This window comes from Bufo gargarizans, chromosome 4, assembly GCF_014858855.1.
Source record: "Bufo gargarizans isolate SCDJY-AF-19 chromosome 4, ASM1485885v1, whole genome shotgun sequence".
Lineage (NCBI taxonomy): Eukaryota > Metazoa > Chordata > Amphibia > Anura > Bufonidae > Bufo > Bufo gargarizans.
The window spans coordinates 287688538-287712107 of NC_058083.1; the positions used below are offsets into that span (position 1 = coordinate 287688538).

Genomic DNA, 23570 nt, shown 5'->3' on the forward strand with positions numbered 1-23570 from the left:
ATTGCAGCATAGATGAGACATGACAGTATAGAAAACACAATATTAATAGACTTCTGTTACTTCTCCTTAACATCTCCTTCCAGTTGCTGTAGGTTTGGGCAGCTTCTTCCTTCTATGTACCACTGATAGCTGTAAAGAGGTGAGTTTATGTCTCTATTTGCCATCTTAAGTAACCACGTGTCCTATGTAATAGTCATATAGAAACTCTTGGTGGATCTGTGATCCTCCCACCCAACTCCATACCAGAACCACTGGTGAGTACTGCTGGGCACTAATATCTTCTATTCCATCCCTCTCTCTTCTGCAGATCTTCTCTATAACAGGCCTGGTGGGTGAGTGGACGGGATTCTTCGGCTTGACAGTTTACCCTGCCATGAATTATACAGATTTCCAGGTGAGCAGATTATACATGAAGGTCTCATGCACCCAGTAAGCTGTTTAATGATAATATATTGAAGAAAGCCATTTCATGATAAATTTCCCTTTTCTTTTATTCTCAGTGTTTGTCATTAGAGTTGTCCCGAGAAGGCATCTCCATCGTTCTGAGGAAAAAGACCCAGGACCCTGAAAACCCCCAATAAAATCTAAGGTTAAGAACCAGGGGCGGAGTGCCAGGAAGACAACTAAAACCATCTAGACATTGCTGGATTTAATACCGAACATGGCATTTGCCGGACTTTCCACAGTTAGATATATATTTTATCTTCTGCATCAAGAGACAGATTCCAGGCTTGGTCTCTGTTCTCACCACTGGACATGGCATTTACCGGACTTTCAGCAGTTAGATATATATATTTTATCTGCTGCATCAAGAGACAGATTCCAGGCTTGGTCTCTGTTCTCACCACTGGACATGGCAATTACCGGACTTTCCGCAGTTAGATATATATTATATCTGCTGCATCAAGAGACAGATTCCAGGCTTGGTCTCTGTTCTCGCTACTGCATATGACACTTACCGGACTTTCCGCAGTCAGATGTATATTTAATCTGCTGCATCAAGAGACAGATTCCGGGCTCGGTCTCTGTTCTCAATTCTGGACATGGCATTTACCTGATTGTCCAGAGCTACTTCACATAAAATATTGACTTTTTACCCCCTTGCCCAGGGGAGGGGCAGTCCTTCAGCCATGGCTCCCTAGAGGTTTCCTCCACTGGGGGTTTTTCCTCTCCTGAGTGTTGAAGGACGACTCTTTGTGAGTTAGGGGTTTTCCATCAACAGGGCCATTTCCAAATTTCTGCCCTTTTAATAAATAAAAGTCACCAGATGAGGTAGCAAACAATGTGTCCGTGTCTATTTATCATTCATTGTAGGCAACTTATTATAACTAATATTAGATAATAGAGGATGGGAAACTTCTTGGTGGTGACCAGACCAATCTCTGGAAGTGACATGAAGAGCGTGGTAATGGCAAGGATAGATTTTTCTATCTAAGTAAACAGCATGTAAGCAGTGGTTGTCATTTTATGGGCATTATAAATGACATCTTTTTGGAAAAAACTATAAAGAGATATCAAAAATACCCAGATTTTACACTTCTGATCTGTCAGAAGAACTGAAAAATGAAAAACACAACAGATTCTGTCTTTGGAGCATCCATAAGGCTCATGATTTGGAAGCTAAAAGCAGGAGTGGGTACAAAACACAGAAGACATGCAAATATTCCAATCACAAGTCAACTCTGTTTTGGACCCACTCCTGTTTTCTTTTGGCCTTAGCAATACTGATCAATTACTGACCAAATGCTGGAAAAATAAACAGTGACATCAACACAAACTTACTGCTGACACCCTCTCCACTCTGTCATGGGGGCCATATTTGTATCAGCGTGTAACAGAACTGGTTCTTTAGCAATCTATATGGAATCAGCAGACGGTGTAAAAAGATGAGGCTCTTTCACCCTATAGTAGAATCTTGGGCCACTGTAGCTTAAGTCCTTGACATGTAAGGCTGATTCCAAGTGTAAACTGATTCTAAGAGTGACGCCTGTCAACTGACTGTCATACGAATGCACAATAATTGTTTCACTACCACAGCGGACTAGCTATGAATGTTTCTGCAATGCACAGTGATGTACACCCATATACACGCACTCTGCAGCCGGCAAATAGCTGATTTTTAACGCACTTAATCACTAATTCATTCTAATTGAATTTGTTGGAAAAATTTGGCGAAGCGTCCGAATCAAATTTTTGAAAACTTCACTCATCTCTAGTAAAAACATGTACAGGGATAATTTAATATGACCTTTTCTAAGGGAGCATTCACACGACCGTATCCATTTTGTAGACCTCAAATTGTAGATCCGCAAAACATGAATACCAGCCTTGTGCATTCCGCATTTGTGGATCAGCACGTCTTGCCCTTTGTTAGAAATGCTTATTACTGTCTGCTAAATGGATAAGAATAGGACATGCTCTTTTTTTTTTTGCAGGGCCCACTGTAATAAATGGGTCCCCATCTGATCCGCAAAAAATGCTGATCCGATGTGGACCGAAAATTCGGTCGTGTGAATGCTCTTTCAGTGTTTCAATGGAGCCTCATGGTTACTTCTGCTGTTTGCAATATCTCTTTTGTTAAGCTTTACTTTTTGTACATTTTTGCTCTGTGACAGCATATGTGCTTTATTCTTGCGTGTGACATCACAGTTCATATACTTTGTGCCGCATTTTTTGTATTGGCACACATAAGAGGATATTTTTGTACTGTAATGGGATTGAGCTACAAAAAGGCCATGTGACCAATGGATATGATATCAAAAGATGAGGACGAGGCTGAGATTCTGGAAGTAAGACTCCTGCAGATCACATATTGATGACTTTAAAGATATTTTAAATTTTGGTGCTATATTTCTGTAGTGAGCTTGGTTCTGGCACTGTATTTGACTCATAGGCTTAATTCTGATGCTGCATTTATGTAGTGAACTTGGTTATGGTGTAGTATTTGTGTTATAAGCTTTGTCCTAGTGCTGTATCTACATTCTGTGCTTAGTTTCAGCATTGTAATTATGTAGTTCTAGCACTGCATTTGTGTGCTAGATATGCATCTGATGCTATACTTTGATCTGATACTATCTATCCACATCTGCGTTGTCGGGTCCTCTGGTAAAGAAGCAGCATCCTGAGCAGACCCTGTTATAGTTAATGGCGCCTGCTCTGTTCTATTACTTTAAGATTTGTGCTCAATTTAGCACTTCCATTATATTTGTCCTTCTGCTCCAGTGAAAGCAGAAAACCAGAGTGTGATAACGCTCTTGTGAACCCAACCTAACAGCAATAGTGCTGTGCCCTCTGTATATCTTTTACCCTTCTCTCAGTGCTTAGTTAATGCCCTGCCAGTGGCGTAACTAGAAATTACTGGGTCCCACAGCATATTTTTGAATGGGGGCCCCCCTCCCCCAGTAATTTTTTCACAACCCCTTCCTTTCATGCCGCCCCCATTCCTGTGGCTAGTAAAGATCGCTCTCTCAGACCAGGCCCGGCAGCTGTTCCATCTATTTTGTACACTATCTATACTGTCACTGTATATTATTTCATTGTGTAATACTGTTGAGGGGGCCCTGACAAAATCTTTTAGTCCTCCTCCTCCTGGATGGGCCCCTTCTGGGTCAGGGCCACAAAGCAGCCGCTTCCCCTGCTTCCCGTATAGTTACGCCCCTGCCAGTATACCAAAGACGTATTTATGGCCTAAATGTGACAGTCACTTGTGCATGTGTAATCCCAGATGTGCAATATATTAGAGGTATTTTTCACCCCAGTAACCAAAAAGCCGCATTTATAGCCTAAATGGGACAGTCACTTATGCTTGTCTAATCCCAGATGTGCAGTATATTAGTGTTTTTTTTACCCTAACCAAAAAGCTGTATTTGTCCTAAATGTGACAGTCACTTATGCATGTGTAAACCAGATGTGCAGTATATGAGAGGCTTTTTTCACCCCAGTATGCCAAAGCCGTATTTATGGCCTAATTGTGACAGTCACTTATGCATGTGTAATCTTAGATGTGCAGTATATTAGAGTTTTTTTTTTTACCCTAACCAAAAAGCTGCATTTCTGTCCTAAATGTGACAGTCACTTATGCATGTGTAATCCCAGATGTGCAGTATATTAGAGGGTTTTTTCACCCTAACCAAAAATCTGTATTTCTGTCCTAAATGTGACAGTGTGACAGTCACTGTCACAGACAGTCACTCTATTCCCCATGGGAATAGAGTGAGGGCTTTTTAGGAATACGGTCACTGAAGGACAGGTTCCAGACAAGGTCACTCCTATCGGAGCGGGTGCTCTGTGTTTGTGACGCAAGATTTGCTGGATAATTACTACCCCTTTAGACTTGGAAAGAAAGAATCAGCAACACACGCCAGAGGTGGCAAGGATCAAATTTTTTCCTTATCACCAATTTATGGTTAATCGTTTGAGCCTCATTTATTTATTATTATTACTCCATATCCTCATTGGTTCAGTATATTGTATGGTTTTGAGGAGATTTTGCTGTTGTAATACTTACCAGCTTGTGTGATAACATGAAGACTAAGGAGCAGCGTGGTATAATGTGCCACAATATAGTATTGCTGGTCCTGCCTTCCATCAATTTGAACCCATTTACAAAACGGGGCCACTTTTCTTATTTTTTCCAGGGCCACTTTAAGTTCCCAGTCTGCCTCTGGAGAGCGGAGATGAGACAGGTAACAATTTCACCCCCAGTGCCATCTGCAGAACCCAGATACCTTCATGGTGCCTTCATTTACTAAATGGAAAAGGGAGAGGGGCAGATATGGCAGCAGGGTTGGTCACCTAGTGATATGGTAGTGTGTGATTTGTCATTGTATAACTAAGAGATTCTGCCATTTATAAAGTATATAATACTGAGGACCAATCATATTCAGGCATGTGTGATGATGAGAAAACATTGATGACATCACAGAAACTAGTGAGGAGCCTGAGGACCAATCAGATTCAAGCATATGTGATGACATCACAGAAGCTAGTGACATCACCAAGTTCTGAGCCTAGGAAAACCACTGGCTGACTTTACCTTGGCCAAATTAACTGTGAATACAGAGAGACAGATTGGCTTTTGCTTTTGCTGAGCAAATCTTTTCCTTGCATCATGGAGATCCAGGGTTTGGCATTCTTGCCTATCTTCTTGTCCATATGGATGCTATTAGGTCTCTGTTCCACGACCACCATTACTGTCATCTTAGGCCATTCAAAATATCCATACATCAGGTAAGAGGGGACGGGGGCCAGATTCCTGACTGTGTAGTATAATTATTAGCATTACTGCGGTATCATTCCTGGGAGGGTATTATTACATTAGAATTACTACTAGTGGATTATTAATAAGCTCCATCTTATTGTTCATGTGGGAAATATCACAATGACTATAAGTCTATAGAACATCAATGTGTCCACTATAAATGTCATAATAATAATAATGGTGGTGATGATAGTAATAATTATTCATTTCTTAACGAGTTTTACCCAGTTCCTCTGCTTCTCCGCAGGGACCATATCACTGGGTGTACTGGGGAAGTAATAGATATATGGCAGGGCAGGTAAAAGTGCATAAATTCTCCTCTGCTCTTGATGAGACATTTCCGACTCATGTCCTAGTAACTTCCAATATTTTGCTTTATTTCACAGTAACACGGGAGAAGAGTTCCCCGAATCGGTGGTCTTCACAGTCGTCTTCATGGTTATATCCATTGTAGGATATAAGTGGATGCAGCTTCCTATAGGGAGACTACATGATGAAGATCTCCAGATCTATGATCACTATCCAGCACTGAGCGGTGGCCATCACTAGAGATTGTAATCATCATTGACTCCTGAAGGTTATTGCAAGTGTTTATAGAAATGACCTATGGAAATCTCTGACTGATAACATGTATTGTCTATTTCAGGAGCTGGCATCGCTTCCGTCAAATACAGGTTCATGATCATTCATTCTGAGCCATCAGAGAAGCGACAGATCATTGGCCAGAGAATCCTCTATGCCATGGGATGGCTGGCATGTATTGGGACAGCCTTGACCGGTGCATTTTCGGTTAGTCAGATTTTATATAAAGTATAAATACACAGAGGAATCAGAACAATTACATGTAGGGGGGTCAATACCTGGGCCCAGGGTTACATATATACTGGGCTGGGGCCCCATTTAGTGTTTGTTCCATAGAAAACATAGGGGCGGAAATTCTATTTCAAAATGTGCATTTTGCACCAAAAAACTGGTGTCCATGTGTAGTATCACATTTGCCAAGTGTTTGACACACTTTGCTAAGCTTTATATGCCTTGTCCGATAAAGAGGAGGGTCGCCTAAAGGAAAGGGGTGTGGCCTAAATGCATCTTCATGTGCGACAAAACGCACCAAAATCTTGACAATTTTTTTAAGTAAAACTATAAAGTATAAGACACATTTCTGCCCTGAATCTGGGTCCATACACCAGAATAGTAAATTTGTCTAATAACAAGAATGTAATTCGTATTCTTAGTGTAAATTGTGACACTAGTAGTAAATCTCCCCTATAGTGTCTGATGCTCAGTGGCATAGTGCCAAATGAAGCATACATTACCATGATACCCCCTGGTAACTATCCTTAGGTATTACTGCCCCTGTGTAATTGCACTCCACCTGCGGACTCTGCTCTTCTGCATTCTAAGATCTCCATAACGAGCTCATTGTGACATTTATATCTCTCTCTACATTGTAGATAAAGACCAATCCCCTCGTCCACAGGATCAGCGCAGGAGTGGCATTTTTCAGTTTTGCCATATATAACCTGTGTCAATCTATATGCCTGTACAAGAGATCCCTCAGCAGTCGTTGCATGTGCCACATTAGACTGGCATCAACCTTGGTGACCATTGTGGCACTGCTAATCTGTATCCTTTTATAGCCGGCTGGTACAATTATTTGTGTAGATATATTTGCATTTTAAGTTATTAAGAAATACAAGTAACATTTTAATAACATTTTGGTTGGTCCTAAGCGGGAGTTTTTTGGCGTTTTGGCCTTAGTATATCCATATTGATTTCCCTAAGACCTTCCAAGTGGATAACAATATACATCTTAATATTGTGTGCTGGATACACTGGTGATTATCTGCTTCCAGTGACTTTATTGCAGCATAGATGAGACATGACAGTATAGAAAACACAATATTAATAGACTTCTGTTACTTCTCCTTAACATCTCCTTCCAGTTGCTGTAGGTCTTCCTTCTATGTACCACTGATAGCTGTAAAGAGGTGAGTTTATGTCTCTATTTGCCATCTTAAGTAACCACATGTGTCCTATGTAATAGTCATATAGAAACTCTTGGTGGATCTGTGATCCTCCCACCCAACTCTATACCAGAACCACTGGTGAGTACTGCTGGGCACTAATATCTTCTATTCCATCCCTCTCTCTTCTGCAGATCTTCTCTATAACAGGCCTGGTGGGTGAGTGGACGGGATTCTTCGGCTTGACAGTTTACCCTGCCATGAATTATACAGATTTTCAGGTGAGCAGATTATACATGAAGGTCTCATGCACCCAGTAAGCTGTTTAATGATAATATATTGAAGAAAGCCATTTCATGATAAATTTCCCTTTTCTTTTATTCTCAGTGTTTGTCATTAGAGTTGTCCCGAGAAGGCATCTCCATCGTTCTGAGGAAAAAGACCCAGGACCCTGAAAACCCCCAATAAAATCTAAGGTTAAGAACCAGGGGCGGAGTGCCAGGAAGACAACTAAAACCATCTAGACATTGCTGGATTTAATACCGAACATGGCATTTACCGGACTTTCCACAGTTAGATATATATTTTATCTTCTGCATCAAGAGACAGATTCCAGGCTTAGTCTCTGTTCTCACCACTGGACATGGCATTTACCGGACTTTCAGCAGTTAGATATATATTTTATCTGCTGCATCAAGAGACAAATTCCAGGCTTGGTCTCTGTTCTCACCACTGGACATGGCAATTACCGGACTTTCCGCAGTTAGATACAGTCATGTGAAAAAATTAGGACACCCTTTGAAAGCATGTGGTTTTTTGTAACATTTTTAATAAAAGGTTATTTCATCTCCGTTTCAACAATACAGAGAGATTAAAGTAATCCAACTAAACAAAGAAAACTGAAGAAAAGTCTTTTCAAGATCTTCTGTAAATGTCATTCTACAAAAATGCCTATTCTAACTGAGGAAAAAGATAGGACACCCTTGCCCCTAATAGCGAGTGTTACCTCCTTTGGCTGAAATAACTGCAGTGAGACGGTTCTTGTAGCCATCTACCAGTCTTCGACATCGGTCTGAGGAAATTTTACCCCACTCCTCAATGCAGAACTTTTTCAGCTGTGAGATGTTTGAGGGGTTTCTTGCACGTACAGCCCTTTTCAAGTCACCCCACAGCATCTCAATGGGATTCAAATCTGGACTTTGACTTGGCCATTCCAGGACTCTCCATTTCTTCTTTTTCAGCCAATCTTTGGTTGATTTACTAGTATGTTTTGGGTCATTGTCATGTTGCATGGTCCAGTTCCGCTTCAGCTTTAATTTTCTAACTGATGGTCTCACATGTTCTTCAAGCACCTTCTGATACACAGTAGAATTCATCGTGGATTCTATGATGGTGAGCTGACCAGGTCCTGCTGCAGCAAAGCAGCCCCAAACCATGACACTTCCACCTCCATGCTTCACAGTTGGTATGAGGTTCTTTTCTTGGAATGCTGTGTTTGGTTTACGCCAAACATGTCCTCTGCTGTTGTGTCCAAATAATTCAATTTTGGACTCATCTGTCCAAAGAACATTATTCCAGAAGTCCTGGTCTTTGTCAACTTTATCTCTGGCAAATGTCAGTCTGGCCTCGATGTTTCTCTTGGAAAGCAAAGGTTTCCTCCTTGCACACCTCCCATGCAAGTTAAACAGTCTCTTTCTGATTGTAGAGGCATGTACTTCTACATCAACAGTAGCCAGAGCCTGCTGTAGTTCTCGAGATGACACTTTAGGGTTTTTGGAGACCGCTTTTAGCATCTTGCGGTCTGCTCTTGGGGTGAACTTGCTGGGGCGACCAGTCCTGGGCATGTTGGCAGTTGTTTTGAAAGCCCTCCACTTGTAGACTATCTTCCGGACAGTGGAATGGCTGATTTCAAAATCTTTTGAGATCTTTTTAAATCCCTTCCCAGACTCATAGGCTGCTACAATCTTTTTTCTGAAGTCCTCTGACAGCTCTTTTGCTCTCACCATGGTGCTCACTCTCACTTCAACAGTCAGGAGCACACCAAACTAAATGTCTGAGGTTTAAATAGGGCAAGCCTCATTCAACATGCAGAGTAACGATCTACTAATTATGTGCACCTGGTGTGATATACCTGTGTGAGGTCTGAGCCAATTTAAGAGGGAATACATGTGAGGGTGTCCTATCTTTTTCCTCAGTTAGAATAGGCATTTTTGTAGAATGACATTTACAGAAGATCTTGAAAAGACTTTTCTTCAGTTTTCTTTGTTTAGTTGGATTACTTTAATCTCTCTGTATTGTTGAAACGGAGATGAAATAACCTTTTATTAAAAATGTTACAAAAAACCACATGCTTTCAAAGGGTGTCCTAATTTTTTCACATGACTGTATATATTATATCTGCTGCATCAAGAGACAGATTCCAGGCTTGGTCTCTGTTCTCGCTACTGGATATGACACTTACCGGACTTTCCGCAGTCAGATGTATATTTAATCTGCTGCATCAAGAGACAGATTCCGGGCTCGGTCTCTGTTCTCAATTCTGGACATGGCATTTACCTGATTGTCCAGAGCTACTTCACATAAAATATTGACTTTTTACCCCCTTGCCCAGGGGAGGGGCAGTCCTTCAGCCATGGCCCCCTAGAGGTTTCCTCCACTGGGGGTTTTTCCTCTCCTGAGTGTTGAAGGACGACTCTTTGTGAGTTAGGGGTTTTCCATCAACAGGGCCATTTCAAAATTTCTGCCCTTTTAATAAATAAAAGTCACCAGATGAGGTAGCAAACAATGTGTCCGTGTCTATTTATCATTCATTGTAGGAAACTTATTATAACTAATATTAGATAATAGAGGATGGGAAACTTCTTGGTGGTGACCAGACCAATCTCTGGAAGTGACATGAAGAGCGTGGTAATGGCAAGGATAGATTTTTCTATATAAGTAAACAACATGTAAGCAGTGGTTGTCATTTTATGGGCATTATAAATGACATCTTTTTGGAAAAAACTATAAAGAGATATCAAAAATACCCAGATTTTACACTTCTGATCTGTCAGAAGAACTGAAAAATGAAAAACACAACAGATTCTGTCTTTGGAGCATCCATAAGGCTCATGATTTGGAAGCTAAAAGCAGGAGTGGGTACAAAACACAGAAGACATGCAAATATTCCAATCACAAGTCAACTCTGTTTTGGACCCACTCCTGTTTTCTTTTGGCCTTAGCAATACTGATCAATTACTGACCAAATGCTGGAAAAATAAACAGTGACGTCAACACAAACTTACTGCTGACACCCTCTCCACTCTGTCATGGGGGCCATATTTGTATCAGCGTGTAACAGAACTGGTTCTCTAGCAATCTATATGGAATCAGCAGACGGTGTAAAAAGATGGGGCTCTTTCACCCTATAGTAGAATCTTGGGCCACTGTAGCTTAAGTCCTTGACATGTAAGGCTGATTCCAAGTGTAAACTGATTCTAAGAGTGACGCCTGTCAACTGACTGTCATACGAATGCACAGCGGACTAGCTATGAATGTTTATGCAATGCACAGTGATGTACACCCATATACACGCACTCTGCAGCCGGCAAATAGCTGATTTTTACGCACTTAATCACTAATTCATTCTAATTGAATTTGTTGGAAAAATTTGGCGAAGCGTCCGAATCAAATTTTTGAAAACTTCACTCATCTCTAGTAAAAACATATACAGGGATAATTTAATATGACCTTTTCTAAGGGAGCATTCACACGACCGTATCCATTTTGCAGACCTCAAATTGTAGATCCGCAAAACATGAATACCAGCCTTGTGCATTCCGCATTTGTGGATCAGCACGTCTTGCCCTTTGTTAGAAATGCTTATTACTGTCTGCTAAACGGATAAGAATAGGACATGCTCTTTTTTTTTTTTTTTTTGCAGGGCCCACTGTAATAAATGGGTCCCCATCTGATCCGCAAAAAATGCTGATCCGATGTGGACCGAAAATTCGGTCGTGTGAATGCTCTTTCAGTGTTTCAATGGAGCCTCATGGTTACTTCTGCTGTTTGCAATATCTCTTTTGTTAAGCTTTACTTTTGCATATTTTTGCTCTGTGACAGCATATGTGCTTTATTCTTGCGTGTGACATCACAGTTCATATACTTTGTGCTGCATTTTTTGTATTGGCACACATAAGAGGATATTTTTGTACTGTAATGGGATTGAGCTTCAAAAAGGCCATGTGACCAATGGATATGATATTAAAAGATGAGGACGAGGCTGAGATTCTGGAAGTAAGACTCCTGCAGATCACATATTGATGACTTTAAAGATATTTTAAATTTTGGTGCTGTATTTCTGTAGTGAGCTTGGTTCTGGCACTGTATTTGACTCATAGGCTTAATTCTGGTGCTGCATTTATTTAGTGAACCTGGTTATGGTGTAGTATTTGTGTTATGAGCTTTGTTCTAGTGCTGTATCTACATTCTGTGCTTAGTTTCAGCATTGTAATTATGTAGTTCTAGCACTGCATTTGTGTGCTAGATATGCATCTGATGCTATACTTTGATTTAATACTATCTATCCACATCCGCGTTGTCGGGTCCTCTGGTAAAGAAGCAGCATCCTGAGCAGACCCCGTTATAGTTAATGGCGCCTGCTCTGTTCTATTACTTTAAGATTTGTGCTCAATTTAGCACTTCCATTATATTTGTCCTTCTGCTCCAGTGAAAGCAGAAGACCAGAGTGTGATAACGCTCTTGTGAACCCAACCTAACAGCAATAGTGCTGTGCCCTCTGTATATCTTTTACCCTTCTCTCAGTGCTTAGTTAATGCCCTGCCAGTGGCGTAACTAGAAATTACTGGGTCCCACAGCATATTTTTGAATGGGGGGCCCCCCTCCCCCAGTAATTTTTTCACAACCCCTTCCTTTCATGCCGCCCCCATTCCTGTGGCTAGTAAAGATCGCTCTCTCAGACCAGGCCTAGCAGCTGTTCCCCTCTTGCCCCTACCTGGTGCTGCCTGAGGCAATCGCCTCACCTGGCCTCATTGGTGGTGCACCCCTGCTCAAGGACGGCATGCATAACGGAACGCTTTTAGAGGTATTATGCAGGAGTCCGCTTCTGCATAACGGAAACCGGACATATCCATTATGCAGGCCTTAGACTTCTATCATAATGGAATGTATAACGGAATCCATAACGCAATTCAGCATATACCCGAACTTTAAAAATTGAAGTTGGCTCATGCCTACTTAGACGCTTTCCATCAGAAGGAGTACTGTATGGCAGGCACTGCAAGCGAACTCCTTGCCCCAACCCTAGCGTATGGGGCCAGGCACCACAAAGCCTGCATCATAGGGAGCCCCTCCAATAATATCATAGGAAGTCGCATCAGTAACGCCTCTAAAGAACAGCTGTATAATACACCGCCTATTCCTTAAACCATAGCAGATTTGAGGAACATTTCCTTTCGGTGTTTTTGACTATAATGTTGAAAATCCAAAACCCTGTTCACACATGGCTTTCGTCACCGTCCCCCGCCTCACAACAGGTAACAACAACACAGCAGACTCCGCCCCTCTCGTCCGGCCAGTGCGCAGGCGCAGTGCTGCCCTGCTCCGTGGAGACGGCGGCGGCGGCCACAAGTTGCACAGTGGTCGGTTGTCGTTCTGCACCGAGGTGAGTTTTGCCGGTGTGGTGGCTCGGTCTTCTCTCAGTGTCGGCCGCTACTGTGGCCTCGTAGTTGTAGTGAGCCCCCTGCTTTGTAAGCGGGGGAAGTGTTGGTTACCATGGTGACCTGTCACGCTGCTCTCTGGGCACGTCACATTACATATTGATGCACGTGCTCTGCCAGCGCATTGTGCCCCTGCAGCTGCTCCTGAATTATTCACCATCATAGCAAATTTGACTGAAACTTTATTTTGGTGGCGAGTTGGTCTGTATAAGTTAGTAAGAGCTGGAGAATGACCAGTGTTCCTGACGTGTATCATTACCGTGCACAGTCCGATATTTAGAAATGACACAACCCAGACCCATGCCCCTGTGATAGGCAGGTGCCTAGGGGCAGCCACAGATCACCCTGTGTTAGATGCCAGCATAACAGTTGGGGAGCCGCTGGTGTGCCCCCAGAGTGGTTGAGGGGGCAGCCACAGATGCCTCCATACGTGTGCCAACCACTGAAGCCACAGGAACTAAACCAACTTCAGGCAGAGTTTTTGTGTGGCGTTTTCTGCACCTAAAATCCGCACAGAAAACGTGCAGCCCACCTCCCATTGATTTCACCGGTACATCAAAAAACACGCCAAAAAAAGTGCAGACTGTGGAAGTGGATTCAGCATTGTCTTTTTTTGGCAACTGTGTGAACTCATCCTTAGGCCCCTTTCACATGAGCGAGTTTTCCGCGCGGGTGCAATACGTGACGTGAACGCACAGCTGCCGCACTGAATCCTGACCCATTCATTTCAGTCGGTCTGTGTCATTTCTGTGATGTGTGAGAGTCGCAGCATGTTCTACGTTCTGTACTTTTCCCGCAGCCCTGGCCCCATAGAAGTGAATGGGGCTTCAGTGAAAAACGCATTGCGACCGGATGTCACCTGGATGCAGTCTGATTGCACCCACACGGGAAAAATGGAACAACTGAACGCAATTGCAGACAAAACTGACTGAACTTGCTTGCAAAATAGTGTGAGTTTCACGGAACTCACCCTGAACACATCTGGAGCCAATCCGTATAGTTCATGTGAAAGAGGCCTAAAAGCCTGTTCACATGGCGGATTCACAGGGTATTCCACAGCAGAAGCCACCAGGCAAAAGCAAAACAGGATCCAAAAAAAAAACGGATTCTGTTGCACATTTGGCATCCGTTTAAGCCATTTCGGTATGAGATCAGTTTTTTTTTTTAGATGGGGGAAAAAAAGTCCTGCTTGCGGATCTCAGATGGAAATGGCTCAAACTCTCCCTAAGTTGGTATCATCTGTAAGGCCCCTTTTTGCACCAGCGAGTTTTCCGCGCGGGTGCGATGCGTGATGTGAACGCATAGCACCCGCACTGAATCCTGACCCATTCATTTCAATAGGTCTGTGTACAAGAGTGTTTTTTCACACATCAGTTCTGCGTTGCGTGAAAAACGCAGCATGTTCTATTTTCTGCGCTTTTCACGCAGCCCTGGAAGTGAATGGGGCTTCAGTGAAAAACGCATTGCATCCAGAAGCAAGTGCGGGCACAACGCGTTTTTCACTGATGGTTGCTAGGAGATGTTGTTTGTAAACCTTCCGTTTTTTATCACGCGCGTGAAAAACGCATCAAAACGCATTGCACCCGCGCGGAAAAAACTGAACAGCTAAACGCAATCGCAGACAAAACGGACTGAACTTGCTTCCAAAGCAGTGCGAGTTTCACTGAACACATTTGGACCTAATCCTGTGACGCTCGTGTGAAAGGGGCCTAAGTGTAGAGGCCGTTCTCCTGGAAGTGCATTTCTCTGCTTGATTATCTTTATTGTCTTTTAGCTGGTGCTGCTGGTAATGGTATTATTGTGACCGGATGGAAGAATCCAAGTCTTTACAGAAGATGTCTTCCTCCCGTGATAAGAGATCAGACCCTTTTTATAAACCCCCCAATTCTGTCCAGAAGACCAGCGCAGAAATAATAAATGAAGCCAGAAATTCTCTTCGGACTCTGAAAACCAAAAGACCTTTCACACCAAGAGAAGATCAAAGAAAACTGTTTGGTCCTTTATCGTCCAGGACGCCAGACAACAGACCACCTTCCTCATTCAGGTTAGTGCCCCGTTCAGTGTTTTATCCATCCTAAAAAATGCTGAATAATGTTCACTATTTTGCCGTATCTAGCATCTTTTATACCACGTACCTGTTTCCCCATGCAGCATCCTGTTATAGTTTTGAAGGAAGATTGTATTCTCTAGTTGTCATATGGCTTATATCCTTGATGGGTAAAAAATAAATACTTGATATAAGTAAAGTATACTATATTAACCCCTTCATGACGTAGCGATTTTCCCTTTTTACGTTTCCATTTTTTACTCCCTGCCTTCGCGGAGCCATAGCTTATTTTTTTACTTTTCCGTTCACATAGCCATATAAGGGCTTGTTTCTAATAGAACCATTTAATAATACATACACTATAGTGGGATACTGAAAAAAATGCAATTCTGCCATCATTTTCTGGGTTTTGTTTTTATGGTATTCCCTATGGGGTGTGGTGGAAGCTGGGCAAACAGCTCGTTCAAACCGCTGATCAGCGGGGGATGCTGAGAGCCAGAAAGCACAAATCAGGAGCTCGTCTCATTACTGGGGCATAAAAGCTCTGGAGTTTGGGGATGTTTAACCCCTTCCTGACCTATGGTGAAAATGTACTAATGGGACTAAAAGAAAAATAAATAAAAAATAAAAAAAATACAATGTTGAAAAATAAGAAAAAGCACAGTAAAAATAGATCATCAAGTTTTAAAAAAATACAATAAAGTAGTTGGTATTGGCATGTCCCTTATGAACCACACTATAAAATGATCATGTTAGTTAGCTTGCATGGTGAACACTGTTAAAAATAAAAAATAAAAAATGCTGTTTGTCACCTTACCACCCACCCACATTGAATAAAAAGTGATCAAAAAGTTGTATTAACATGTAGATAAAAGAAACAATGGCACTCGCCAATATTCTTTCTGCAGCTTTTATTGATCCAAAGCGGGTACAGCACAGAAAAAGGCAACAGCCATTTCGCGCTACCTCAGGCCTCAACGTGACGACGCTGGCGCATACACATAAAATACCCTTACGCCAGCTACGTAACCATCACTACATAAGACGACTCAAAACAAAACAGAGTACAAAAACTAAAGCAAAACTATACGAATACTTCTAAATTGTTCTCATCATTGAACCCCAAAGGACCCATTGCCTTTGTCTTGATACCCCATGAAGCTTCTCTTTGTAATAGTATACGGTTTCTGTCCCCACCATGATCTGGGACTTGCACTCTCTCTATTCCTGCACATGCTTCATCAATCTAGATGCTCCAACTCCTCAATATCTATCTTACTGGTAAATTGCATATTCATGTGATTGGTCACATTCAGATATTCCACAAATTCATCCAATTGCACCATGGTACCTGTCCATGGTACCTGTCATCATCAATGAATCCTATTTGGAAGACCCAGTGATTTTTGGAGGCGATTAGGGACTTAGAATGGCAAGATGGATATTTGTTGGCATCTATTGATGTAGAAAGCCTATACACCAGGATACCACAACAATTGGGGGTCCAGTGTATCCGCAGTATTCTTGTGAGGCAAGGTAAAACTCATGGGTATGTGGAATATTGTGACTGGAGCATTGCAGTTTATTTTAACCCATTATGCCTTTATGTTTGGCAAAAAGTGATATAAACAAAAAACGGGGACAGCCATGGGGACTCCGGTCTCCTGTACTTTTGCTAATTTGTTTCCTGCAGTTTTCGAAGATCAATATGTATTTACGGTGAGAAATCCTTTTGTGGCATATATTAAGGTATTTGTGATATTCATTGACGATGTCTTTATAGTGTAGACAGATACCATGGCACAAATCGATGAATTTGTGGAATATCTGAATGTGTAATCTATGTACTACTGTCTATAGGAAACCCACTTCCACAAATTCACTCTTGTACTATGGTAGCTTCCACCCGCCCGATGTGAAATTGTCAGTCCCGTATGGACAGTTCATGCGCCTTAGAAAGATAATAACTAACTCCTTAGATTGTTCAATAAACTCATCCCCGTCAAAGTTTTTTTTTGCAGAGAGGCTGCCCCAAGAATGTGATAGACTCTGCTTATAGGAAGGCCCTTCCACGAGAACTAGGGGGTCTCATTAAAACATAAACAGTTTAGCGGTAAAGACAAAAGTGAGAGACCGGTTTTTACTTTTAATTACACCCCAATGGCTCCTCTTATTAAAAAGGCCATTTTAAACAACTGGCATGTATTGGCCCAGGATGAGTCCTTAAAGGTGAAAACCCAATTTAATCCCATTATCAGTTTTAGGAGGAGTAGAACTATTAAGGAATTTGTAGTAAGAAGTCGCTTCCAAGAAGAGGCCTTGAATTGGCTAGGGAAATATACCCCACAAGGTAATACGGTAGTTGTGGGCGTTGCTCCATGTGTAGATTTATGTGCAGACGTAAGTATCTTCAGATAGGATGTGGTGAGACACTTCATATCCTGTAAGACACAATTTGTGGTATATGTCATTTTTATGCCCTTGTGGTAGATTTTATATAGGAAAAAACCATAAGATGTCTGCATGTGAGATTTAGGCAACATAGGAGGTCCATAGAGACAAGAATAGGAGCATCTAGATTGATAGACCATGTACATGAAGCATGTGCAGGAATAGAGAGAGTGCAAGTCCTAGATCGTGGTGGGGACAGAAACCGTATACTATTACAAAGAGAAGCTTCATGGGTTATCAAGACAAAGGCAGTGGGTCCTATGGGGTTTAATGATAAGAACAATTTAGCAATATTTTAGTAGAATTGTCTTATGTAGTGATGGTGATGTAGCTGGCTTAAGGGTATTTTACGTGTATGCGCCAGCGTCGTCACATTGAGGCCTGAGGAAGCACGAAACGGCTGTTGCCTTTTGCTGTGCTGTCCCCGCATCCACAGTGTTTTAATGGATCAATATAAGAATATTGGTGAGTGCCATTGTTTCTTTCATCTACATGTTGATTCAAGAGTTGAAGCTGTGGGCCAGCTGAGCACCGCTGGAGATCACAAACAAATGTACGCAGGAGTAGTCCACATACGTATATGGTTCGCTCTGGGCAGTGCCGACCGCCTTTCTACATATTGGCGTCAAATCATCCTGCAAATAGTAAGCCCTCACACAGCTCTGTTAATGGAAAAATACAAAGTTACGGCTCTCTGAGTATGGCAGCACAAAAACAAAATTCGTTCATGAGCTAATGGATGGTGGTTCTGCAATGCGTCACACAGATCATGATGATAATTGTTCCCCCTCTGGGCCATGGAATGGCTTTAGAGAGCGTAAAATCACTTTTAAAATATGGGGTCAAATCATGAAACGTTATTTCTTATTGGTGCTCGTTGCGTTTTACTTTCTAGGGTCACTTCACAGAACCGCAACTCTTTCTTTCCTCATCCATATAGTGAGATTTATCAAAAACATAAAGGAACCCATAGCAACCATTCTTTTTTAATTTTTTTTCACTCTGAATGCTGAAAAATGAAAGGTGGAATCTGATTGGTCGCTATGGGCAACTAAGTCAGTTTTCCGATAAATTCCCCCATAATTCAAGAAGTTTTTACTTAGTTTTTCGTCAAAGGTGAATTTTTGTTTGGCCTTTCACATTCATTTCATTTCGGTATGTAGTAGTCACAAGTACTTTAAAGGAAAAGAAATCACAGCTTTTCAGTGTCATCCATAAGGAGCAAACAACGAACGGCTGTGCCAACTGCGGAGTGAAAGCGTCTCGGAGATCTGTTGTTATTTTACTAAAGCATATGGTTTCAGTTTAGTAATTTCTGATATTACTAGAACTCCCACATGTTCTTGTTTTCTGTGCGCGATAGCTAGTCATGTTTATCTCCGAAATTCACTTTAGTGTTGAAATGAACAATGCTGCAGTGCATGAACTCAATGGGGCAGACTTATTAAGGCTGAGCTCACATCATCGTTTAGCTTTCCGTTCTTCTGATCCATCAGAAGAGCAGAAAAATAAAGAAAAAAACGGATCCTGTTGCACATTTGGCATACGTTTGAGCCATTTCTATCTGAGATCAGTTTTTTTTTTTTTAGACAGAAATCAGAAGAACAGAAAAATGTGAACTCTCTCTAAGATTGGCGTATCCATTTTTAGAATTGCTAAATTTGTCAGTTATACCTCTTTCCACATAACCCACATTTTCACATAAAAAAGTGATGAAAAGGGAAAAAAGATTTTATATTAAAAAGAAGTTAGCAGCATATGTCGGCAGTGCGTATGAGCGTCTGGGAACTGTAGCTTGTCATAGGAAAATAGGCAGTCATGTGCCAAGCGGTACTGGACCACCCATTTTCCCTGCAGCCTGGTGAAGACATCCAGTAGGCGCCGCCAGGTTCCAGTAGGCGCCGCCAGGTTAAAAAATTAGAAGAACAGAAAAACCTAGGAGGGGTCTGAACACAAGGGGAGCTTAGTTAGGGTTAGAGCAGAGGGTTAGGGTATGTTCACTCAATGCATTTTGAAAACATGCAGTGCTTAATTTTCACTGATTTTAAAAGTGGAGTTTTTTATGTGCAGGTTTGGTGCTGTTTTTGATACGTTTTTGTGTGTTGTTTGGAGTGTACGCTTTAATGCGAATCTGCATTTTTGCTGGTGGTTTTTGGCGCTGATCTGCCGCAAAAACAACGCGAAAAAACCGCAGGCACGAGTACATAGCGTACGACACATTTTTTTCCACTTGATGCGGAGCAGTTTCTGTGCCAGTATAGGCCATGCTGCCTCTTTTCTCCACATGGGAAAAAAAAGCAAGTGCTGTTTCTCAATGAAATGAAAGGGAGGCTATTTACCTTGGCTGGTGCTGAAAAAATTCTGTAGAAACCGCTTGTGTTTTTTCCATACCGGATGCAATTTTTATGACTTTTTTTAGCGGTGTTCTTAGCATATTTTGTCCCCTATGGAAAAGGAGTTTACCTTTTATTGTGGATGTCAAAAATGGGTCAACCATGGTGAGAAGCCACTAATACACATACTGAAATCAGACTTTTTGCAGATGCAAATCTCTGATGCAAAATGGTCCAGGTTTTTACATCTGTAATGTGGCCACGGATATGTACAAACCGGATTCCCAAAAGGTTGGGATACTATACAAATCGTGAATAAATACTGAATGCAATGATGTGGAGGTGCCAACTTCTAATATTTTATTCAGAATAGAACATAAATCACGGAACAAAAGTTTAAACTGAGAAAATGTACCATTTTAAGGGAAAAATATGTTGAATCAGAATTTCATGGTGTCAACAAATCCCCAAAAAGTTGGGACAAGGCCATTTTCACCACTGTGTGGCATCTCCCCTTCTTCTTACAACACTCAACAGACATCTGGGGACCGAGGAGACCAGTTTCTCAAGTTTAGAAATAGGAATGCTCTCCCATTCTTGTCTAATACAGGCCTCTAACTGTTCAATCGTCTTGGGCCTTCTTTGTTGCACCTTCCTCTTTATGATGCGCCAAATGTTCTCTATAGGTGAAAGATCTGGACTGCAGACTGGCCATTTCAGTACCCGGATCCTTCTCCTACGCAGCCATGATGTTGTGATTGATGCAGAATGTGGTCTGGCATTATCTTGTTGAAAAATGCAGGGTCTTCCCTGAAAGAGATGACGTCTGGATGGGAGCATATGTTGTTCTAGAACCTGAATATATTTTTCTGCATTGATGGTGCCTTTCCAGACATGCAAGCTGCCCATGCCACACGCACTCATGCAACCCCATACCATCAGAGATGCAGGCTTCTGAACTCAGCGTTGATAACAACTTGGGTTGTCCTTGTCCTCTTTGGTCCAGATGACATGGCGTCCCAGATTTCCAAAAAGAACTTCGAATCATGACTCGTCTGACCACAGAACAGTCTTCCATTTTGCCACACTCCATTTTAAATGATCCCTGGCCCAGTGAAAACGCCTGAGCTTGTGGATCTTGCTTAGAAATGGCTTCTTCTTTGCACTGTAGAGTTTCAGCTGGCAATGGTGGATGGCACGGTGGATTGTGTTCACTGACAATGGTTTCTGGAAGTATTCCTGAGCCCATTCTGTGATTTCCTTTACAGTAGCATTCCTGTTTGTGGTGCAGTGTCGTTTAAGGGCCCGGAGATCACGGGCATCCAGTATGGTTTTACGGCCTTGACCCTTACGCACAGAGATTGTTCCAGATTCTCTGAATCTTCGGATGATGTTATGCACAGTTGATGATGATAGATGCAAAGTCTTTGCAATTTTTCGCTGGGTAACACCTTTCTGATATTGCTCCACTATCTTTCTGCGCAACATTGTGGGAATTGGGGATCCTCTACCCATCTTGGCTTCTGAGAGACACTGCCACTCAACGTATTTTTCCTTTAAAATGATACATTTACTCGGATTAAACGTTTGATCTGTCATCTACGTTCTATTACAAATAAAATATTGACATTTGCCATCTCCACATCATTGCATTCAGTTTTTATTCACAATTTGTTTAGTGTCCCAACTTTTTTGGAATCCGGTTTGTATATAACATTGAGCCTACATTTTTCATGCAGCATGTTTTCTGTACTATATTCTTGGAAAAAAAAGGATTGGTACTATAGGGCAAAATAGACCCAGTCCTTAAAGGGGTTGGCCACCATACGCAAAAAAATAAATAAATAGTCCCAGATAATAACTAAAGCCAAGAGGTATTAGTATAATGAGAGATATACTGTGTATGTATAATTTTTCTAATGTGTTCAGCATAGTATGCTCCCATAGATGAGAGCCTGTGTGGGCGGAGCAGCTGCAAAGTGAAAGTTATATCCCAGCATGCATCACAGCAAGCATCCTCAGAGGAGTGGTCACATGACATCCCTGGCCAACTATGATACCATAGTAACAACAGCACCTCAGGTGTCATTTCATCACAGACAAGTCAGCATAAGGGAGCATTCACACGACTGTGTTGGTTTTGCGGTCTGCAAATCACTGATCCGTGTGTTCCGTATGTATTCAGTTATCGTTCCGTAAGTCCGTATAATACGGACGTGGTGCTTCCGTGTGTCATCCGTTTTTTCACGGTCCGCAAAAAAATGAAATGGGGTTTCCTAGAATGTTTTCAGTCCAGGGGTCCGCAAAAAACGGATGACATACGGATGCATTTCCGTGTGCTATCTGTTTTTTACGGACCCAATGACTTTCTATGGGGCCACGTATAGGACATGTTCTAAAATAAAAGGAACGGACACACAGAACGGACAGCACACGGATGACAATGAAAGGCACTCTGCAGTTTTTGCGGACCCATAGAAATGAATAGGTCCGTGCATTGTCCGCAAAAATTGCAGAATGGACATGGAAGAAAAACACGGTCGTGTGAATGCTCCCTAATGATGACTCCCATTACCAGCAATGAATAAAGATTATTACCGTTCACAGAAAATAAAGTGATCAGTACAGTACAAACATGTAAGTCTATCTATGAAATATCTATCTATTTATCATCTATCTCTTATATATCTATATATCTCCTATTTTATATATATATATCTTTTTGCCACATTATATATATATATATATATATATATATAGTTCATCTGTCTGTCTATTTATCTATCTCATATCTATCTATCTATCTAATATCTATCATCAATCTATGAATCTTGTATCTATCTATCTATTTCATATCTATTTAATATCTATCCCATGTCTATCTCATATCTATCATCAATCTATCCATCTTGTATCTATCTATCTAATATCAATCCCATATCTATCTAATATCAATCCCATATCTATCTAATATCAATCCCATATCTATCTAATATCAATCCCATATCTATCCAATATCTATCTCATATCGATATATCTTCTATCTATCTATATTCTATCTACAGGTCCTTCTCAAAAAATTAGCATATTGTGATAAAGTTCATTATTTTCTGTAATGTACTGATAAACATTAGACTTTCATATATTTTTGATTCATTACACACCAACTGAAGTAGTTCAAGCCTTTTATTGTTTTAATATTGATGATTTTGGCATACAGCTCATGAAAACCCCAAATTCCTATCTAAAAAAATTAGCATATCAACTCTAAACACATGCAAAAGATTCCTGAGGCTTTTAAAAACTCCCAGCCTGGTTCATTACTCAAAACCGCAATCATGGGTAAGACTGCCGACCTGACTGCTGTCCAGAAGGCCATCATTGACACCCTCAAGCAAGAGGGTAAGACACAGAAAGAAATTTCTGAACGAATAGGCTGTTCCCAGAGTGCTGTATCAAGGCACCTCAGTGGGAAGTCTGTGGGAAGGAAAAAGTATGGCAGAAAACGCTGCACAACGAGAAGAGGTGACCGGACTAGGGATCGACCGATTATCGGATTTACCGATATTATCGGCCGATATTCAGGATTTTGAACGTTATCGGTATCGGCATTTATTTTGCCGATATTCCGATAACGTCCTGGGAACACAGATCGCGCTGCTGACAGCGCTCTCCGTGTTCCCTCAGCAGCAGCACAGGGGAGAAGGAGCAGTGTCTCCTCCCCCTGTGCTGCTGCTGCCGCTCCAGCCAATGGGAGGACAGGGGACAAGAGGAGGGGAGGAGCTATGGCCACTG

The 23570-nt window shown here is 41.6% G+C and overlaps 1 protein-coding gene across 2 annotated transcripts in view; it reads left to right on the top strand.

Annotated features, from left to right (window-relative positions):
* The first annotated feature begins 12792 nt into the window (after window positions 1–12792).
* Window positions 12793–23570, top strand: part of ARMC2 (armadillo repeat containing 2) — a 97702-nt gene continuing 86924 nt past the window's right edge. For both annotated transcript variants that reach the window (XM_044291401.1, XM_044291402.1), the window contains exons 1-2: window positions 12793–12889; window positions 14719–14988. In XM_044291401.1, the coding sequence (XP_044147336.1) occupies window positions 14753–14988 (236 nt within the window). In that variant the 5' untranslated portion in view covers window positions 12793–12889; window positions 14719–14752. The remainder of the gene's footprint in view (window positions 12890–14718; window positions 14989–23570) is intronic.